This window comes from Sinocyclocheilus rhinocerous, unplaced genomic scaffold, assembly GCF_001515625.1.
Source record: "Sinocyclocheilus rhinocerous isolate Xijiao unplaced genomic scaffold, SAMN03320098_v1.1 scaffold635, whole genome shotgun sequence".
NCBI lineage: Eukaryota > Metazoa > Chordata > Actinopteri > Cypriniformes > Cyprinidae > Sinocyclocheilus > Sinocyclocheilus rhinocerous.
Window position 1 is genome coordinate 117,351 of NW_015659702.1, and position 7,088 is coordinate 124,438.

Sequence of the window (7,088 nt, forward strand, 5' to 3'; positions counted from 1 at the left end):
GGGGGGGGGGGATTGCGATATACCCCCTTGCTGCACCCCAGTCGAGGGTGTTGAGGGAGGAGGAACCAGCAGGTCGGTTTCCGGCAGTAAAAGGTGCCGTCCATGACCTGGTGAGCTCCTCATGCACCCCCGGGACGAAAGGCACCGAGGCGGGGCTCTGAGAACCAGCGCGAGCCACCCCGTGAAACCAATCGTCCAACCTCGAGGGCTCGGGACGGGTGGAGGTTTCCACTCGAGCCCTACCCTCTCGGCGGCCTGGGAAAGCATAGCCGACATCTCTAGATCCGATTCAGGCATTGCCACTGTCCCGGAGGGTGGCAGCGCAGCCGAATCTTTCTCTCCAGAATCTTTCTCTCCTCTCTTGCTCTCCCACCGATGCAGTGATTGACATCCGGTCACCGGGAGGAGCACCGAAGGATACCGCTGGTACGCTCTTTGAAGAGGGCCCAGCGCATTCCTTTGGTGGCTCGACTGGTTGCGACGCGCTAGAGGAGTGATGGTCCCCAGAGGGTTGGTTCCCTGAGGGGTTTGCCACCACTGTAACCCTCAGACCGCCTGTGCCACTGCCCGAAGTAGTCCACGCCTGGCTGCCGCCAGGACGAACACTAGATCGCGGCAGAGGCAACGGAGCTCCGCCCCCCTGGAGGAAACGGAGTCTGGCCCACAGCTCCGAGATGGTCATCTTCCCACAATGGGAACATGACTCATCCACGAATGTCACCTCAGCCTGCTTAATGCCCAGACACGTGAGCCAGCGATCGTGAACATCACCTGGTGCCAGGTAACGACCGCATCCAGAAACGCACGGGTGAAACGGCATCTTTAAAAAGAAGATCCGTGTAAGCTCTTTTAGAAAAATAAGCTCTTTCAGGGAAATGCTCTTTTAGGTGCTGAGACGCACAAGGGAGATGGCCGCTTGCAGCACAAAAGGGGGTAGTGCAGCCTGAAGTGCGCAACCCACTCGACACAGGAACGACCACCACTGAAGCGCCGTCCGCCAACACAAGAAGCTCCCTAGAGCATTTTAAACTCGTCACACAAGAAGCAGTTGGTAGGAGCAGAACGATGTTGTCGCTCGGCTCCTCAGCGAAAACCTGGTATGTGTTGCACCGGCTGCCTTTTTATGCTCACACTGTGATCAGCGGCAGCTGGATGCAATTATCGCATGCCAATGTGCATTGGCTCGTTTAGTTTACACTTGAAGTGGATTGATCTCTCTAAAGCGAGATCCCAATTCGTCGGTCACCGACGTGACGTCGAGAGTGACCGACTGAAAGGGAACTAATTTTAAGTACTGAGCAGTACCCACGTATTTTAAAATACAAAAACTTAAAATTATCAATCTAAATATGCTTAAATTGTATAATGGTGTAAACAAGATTTTTATTGTAGAAATAACTTAAATTTATTAGTAAAATCTACTTAAAATATTATGTTACACCAGCTAATAAATTTGAGCAAAACCGTTCATTGGGATACTCAAATATTTAAGCATTGCCAACTAAAGATTTTTAGGTAACACTGCTTAAAATTCCATGTGAAATTTATTTAAAAATATAGTGCATAATTTTTGCATCCCTCTTCTTAAGTTAAATCTTGCATATTATTTTTTTCAGTATATGTAGTTCTATATGCAACAATCATTTGTTTCATTTCAGCTCAATTAGATCCAGACTTCACAGAATGGAGCAGATTAAGTTTTCTCAAGTTTATAAATCTATTTACAGGACATTTCATACAATTGCTACACTTTCCACAAAATTAAGTTCAAACATATTTTCAGGTCTGTCATTTTACATAGTTACAGAGACCCACTTTTCTTATTATTTAAGTTGACATGAAGAGTTAAACAAGTGAAATATAATTTAACTGATTCTTCATTCTGTTGCTTTTTGAAATTAAAACAGCAAACATGTTTTTAGAGTTTAAGTTTCATGAATTTTAATATTTATTTAATGTTAATGCTATTGTATTTCTGTCACTTCCTGTAGGGCACATTCTCCAGGTCTGACATCTGGCTGTCAAAGTGTTTTTTGCCAGAGGAGAGGACTGTGTTAGCACTTTACTGCGGCAGCTGTCTGATCATTGCACTGATAACACTCAGCCATATCAAGATGTTCAGAAGATCACTGCATTTGCCAAATACCCATCTAGGAAAGCACAAGACTTTGTAACATGCACAAAAGGCATGTGAGAGTTATGTGGCACTGTTAATGATAACAATGGTTTAACAGTAAGCCCTGAGTACATGTGCACAGAAACAAGAAATTGTTGAAAATCAATTATTTTACTGGTTTGGATATTCTCACAGCATCTTTGATTTCTGATTTAAAATGGTTAATACATTATTTTGATGTACAATAGTTTAGTCCAAATAGAAGTCACAATTTCAAAACTCTTAACATGTGAAATAGAAGTTTGTGCGGACCAAACTGTGAATAATTTTTAATTGCTTCCACACAAATTGCCTTAAATGACCATCTCCGTAAGGTAGCTATTTTTTTTTACTCTTGTCTTTCATACTTCACCTGCAACAGCACAATATTTTTGTTTGAAAATGTTGATCAAGGAAGACAGATTGATGGGGAAAGAAGAGTGACAGAGAGAGCGAGTACCAGAACCCTCACAGTACAGTACATACAGTATGAGTCATTATAATTTACATGTACTGTAGTTGTTTATATTTGTTAATTATTTAATTATATTTGCAGCCCTGGAATTTCAGCTTTTTTTTAAACTTACAATTATATGCACAGATATGCAACCAATTTGCAGCATTTCTGATTCTTTCTTGTTATATATGCTTTAACATATGTTACATAACAATAAAGTGAAACGGTACACATATTCTCTAAAGATGTACAGATTTATGTAAAAAATAATTTAAACTAAAAAAATAAAAGTTCATTATATAATGGTGGGTTGAGTTCATTTTGGAAGTGAGATTAACTGTTTGGTCAAGAGATTTATGTTGGTACTGCAGATTATAAGAAGAGTTTTGAAAAAGTGGTTCAGTATTAGCCAGTGGAGGGGGAAGAAAAAGAAAAACATTTTAGGAAATAAGAAATTTTAGCTGCAACCCATTTTTCAAGTTGTGATTATAAAACATACAACTCAATTCGAAGGCAAACTCACATTTTTTAGAGGTATTTTATTTGCAAAATTACATTTCTTCCCACATTGCCATTCTAAACAAAGACGAAGGTCTTCTAATGTGTCTTAATAAAATAAACATTAAGAAATGAAAATGAAAAAAGAAACCATATAATCTTTGAAAGTCCAGAGACAAATGTTTTTATTATAATTATTATTATTATTTATATTATTTTTCGTCATTGTCACTTGTATTTTAAGTTTCTGAAATAAGTTTGAACTGCAGAGGATAGTAAGAAGAATAAAGCCTATCTACCAGGCTTACAGCCACTCACAGCCTAAGTCACATCACACACTGTCTCTGCACTTCACCAGTTGAAAAGTGACCCACAAGACTACAGTCAGGTAAAATTAATGGTTTATATGACATTGTGCATGGATTCAAGTGTGTATATATTAAATTTAAGTCAGCCACTTGTGTTTAATGTATTAAAGAATTATTTCTCCTGAAAATGAAAATTATTTGATTTACTTGAACTCAAGTTAGAATCTACATGCAGTCTATCTTTTGAACAAACAAATGAAATATTGGATGATTTTTCATGAAGGTCATTCTGTACAGTTCTGTACAAACACTCAAAAAAAAAAAAATGCATTGCACTATTCCTTTGACTTATGTTAACTGCCCCACTGGTCAGTGAGAGAGACGTATGGACCCACTCGAGCTGTGAGATTTACACTATCAGTGCTCACATTCACAATGCCAGTGCAGTCAGTACGTGCTCAGGACGGCCAGTAAAGAATCGCTAGTCTTACTTCTTCATTCCTTCTATATTATGCATTTGTAAATGCATAGCTATGCATACAACCTCGCTAAACATTCATAAATATGTATACATTTAGGCACACATATTATGAATAATTGTACATATATATTTATAGAATATGTATTATCATGTTTTTATAAATGTATATGTACACATAGAATGCACATGTACAGTACGACATGTGGAATATCTGCAAATGTATGCGGACACGCATGCGATCACACATATCTACACACTTTCACTGGCACGACCTTGCGTACAGTCTGCATATATGCCACTTCTAAAAATGCACCCTACCTGAAACAACAGCAGGTCAAAATTTTTGAAAGTTTAAAAAGTTTTTTAAAGCTGAGTACTCCGACAAAAACAGAAATTCAAAGAACTGTAAGACATACTGTATTTGCAGTTTCTAAACAAAGTGGTTAATTTTGCATATTGTATATCAAGATTTTTTGCCTAATTTTTTCATTTGATAGTAAAAGACATTTTAAATAGCTTTATAAACCAGAAAAAAAAACAGTCTACAGAGCGATTTCCTGTCAGCACGCTGTGCTGCATGTAAGATTTGACATCAAGCTGTACAGCGCTGTCCAATCGCACATACTTTATCTTCATTTACAGGTACAGTCATATTCAAAGGCACAAAGAGCTCAAAGTTTTGTCTTTCTTGTTGAAGTTATACAAAATACCATTTTGCAGTCCTGTACAAGATCGAGTTACCTTGCACATTCTTTAGAATAACAAAACAAAAACCTTAAAAATATATTTTGTTTTTTTCTTTATATCTATATTTAGGACTACCTCCCAAATGGGGGCTGCCCATACTAAAGGAGGCATCGGTTGGCCGGTGACAGTTCTCCCAAGATGGATTGCCGCTGGCGCCCACTGAGGAAAAAAAATGCAGAGTATGACAAATCCCACAAGTCCCTGCTCCTGCTCTGTGCTCTGTAGTTGGTTACAAACTCCTATCTAGCCCTGAATTCCTTTCTGCATGCTTTGCAGAAAAAAAGCAAACTAAACTAAAAAATAAATAAATAAAATATGGATAAATACAGAGGTGCTACATTGTGAAATTTGCCTTCTGGCTTTAATTTAGGAAACAACTGATGCAAAGTGCTTCATTAAATCCTTCATGTACCCCTTCACTCCTATATCAAGTACTCCAATATCCCCTTCATTAGATGGAGGGGAAAGGTAAAAGGTCAGACCATCCTGACATAGGTCACAGGTTTCCATTATGTCAGCTGGTCTAACCACATCTAATCTTCTAATCTAACCTCATCTAAAGCCAGCCAATGCTGAAATACAACAAAACAATATAAAGAAATTACCTGGGAGTGGTAAAAACATAAAATACAAATAATTTAATCTCATACACATACATTCCCTCTCACTTCAGTGAAAAAAATAAAAAATGATATATATATATATATACACACTACTCAATATTTGAAGTGGATCAAAACCTTTCATGAAAGTTGTTCTAAAACCTAAAACTAAAATGTGTTCTTGCCTTAGGACAATTTTGGTGAACTTTTTTGATCCACTTCAAATGTTGACAACGGTATATACACACACACACACACACACACACACACACACACGAGACTATAAATAAATTAAAAAGGAAAACAAACATGTGAAAGGCAGAAAAGGGGGGAAAAAAACATGAAAAAATTGTCACTCTTCAGTAGTTCTTAAAGACCCCATGTGATGTGGAACTGGAAAAGTGCTGATTGGAGGAGCAGCCAGATCCAGGCAGCCAATCACAAGAGTTCATATTGGCGGAGGTGCATCCTCTGAATAATGTCACGACAGTCATTGAATACACGACGGATGTTTTCTGTGTCCACGGCACAGGTGAAGTGAGGATAGCAGTAGTGTTTGTCTGTGCCGCTTGCTGTGCTGATTTTCTGTGGGTTCATGCAAACACAAACACACATACACAGTCCAAGCATAACAAATTTATAGCTGACATATGCAAAACGGTGATTAAAAATAGTTAAAAACTTTACAGAAATGGTGACTAGTTAGAGGACCCATGATGTAGGTGACTTTTTTCTTCAGTATAACAGTAAAGAAGATATTTAGCTGAAACCATGGTGCTTGGTAATTCATAAAATTCAAGTTAAAAGCTACCATCACTTTGAGAGTTTAAAACAAGCATATTAGGGAACACACAATTAATACCCGTGGCTTCTGATGATATATATCGAGGTCTTATGAAGCGAGACTATTGGTCTTTACAAGAAACTGAACATTATTTATACCTGTAATGCACAGCCTCAAGCAATAGGGAATTCTGATTATTTTCCACAAACTCATTCTTTTGACAGTTTGTTTCAATTACCTGGTTCTATTGACTAGATTGTTATTTAATCATGCAATGACTATTGCGTGACTTGATATAATATTTATAATATTGACTATTATTAAAGCACCCAATAATGATGTGAAACACAAATGTTTCACATGTCTAAAGCATATGAAATGAATAAACTTGTCTTAACCAAATAAACCATGAAAAACCATAAACACACATAAACACTTCATTCAAGTCCTCAGTTCATGTATGAGCTTATCAATGCCTCATTCTTCGGTCCGAGTCCAATCTGTTTCCTCAGTTCAGTGTACTGTTGGAGTAACTAAAGTGCTGAATGAGTTGGCAAAAACCGGCATCATATTGATTATATATGCCAGTACACTGGATCATTCACAGTCTGAGTTTGTGCACTGGTTCATTCACTTCACTACAAAAAACAGGTTCAAAAGACAGATTAGTTTGCAAACTGGAAATCACTCCAGTTTTCCTGAATCAGATTACAAGTAATAATGCTGTAAATAATGTTCAATTTCTTGCACAGAGAGATTATTTTGTTTCACAAGACCTCAATATATTTGTCAGCAGCCACATGTATTAATTTTGTGTTCCTTGATGTTCCCTAATTTCTGTAATAACTATTCTATTGAAGAAAAAAGTCACCTACATCTTGGATGGCCTGAGGGTGAATAAACTAAGAGTACATTTATTTTTGGATGAATTATACCTTTATTATTTTAGATCAAATAAAGAAAATATAGTAAAAAATTATATATACCAAGAATTCATCTCGAATAAAAAACTTTGCCCTGGACACTTTCGGGTCTTCTCCGGGATCAGGTGTTGCT

General features: G+C 37.7%; 1 protein-coding gene across 1 annotated transcript in view; it reads right to left on the reverse strand.

The window, feature by feature from the left end:
• Positions 1–5,583: 5,583 nt before the first annotated feature.
• Positions 5,584–7,088, reverse strand: part of LOC107724038 (guanine nucleotide-binding protein G(olf) subunit alpha-like) — a 117,017-nt gene continuing 115,512 nt past the window's right edge. The window contains exons 3-4 of the mRNA XM_016532816.1: positions 7,019–7,086; positions 5,584–5,833 (exon numbers count right to left, since the gene is read on the reverse strand). Coding sequence (XP_016388302.1) covers positions 5,687–5,833; positions 7,019–7,086 — 215 coding nt within the window. The 3' untranslated portion in view covers positions 5,584–5,686. The remainder of the gene's footprint in view (positions 5,834–7,018; positions 7,087–7,088) is intronic.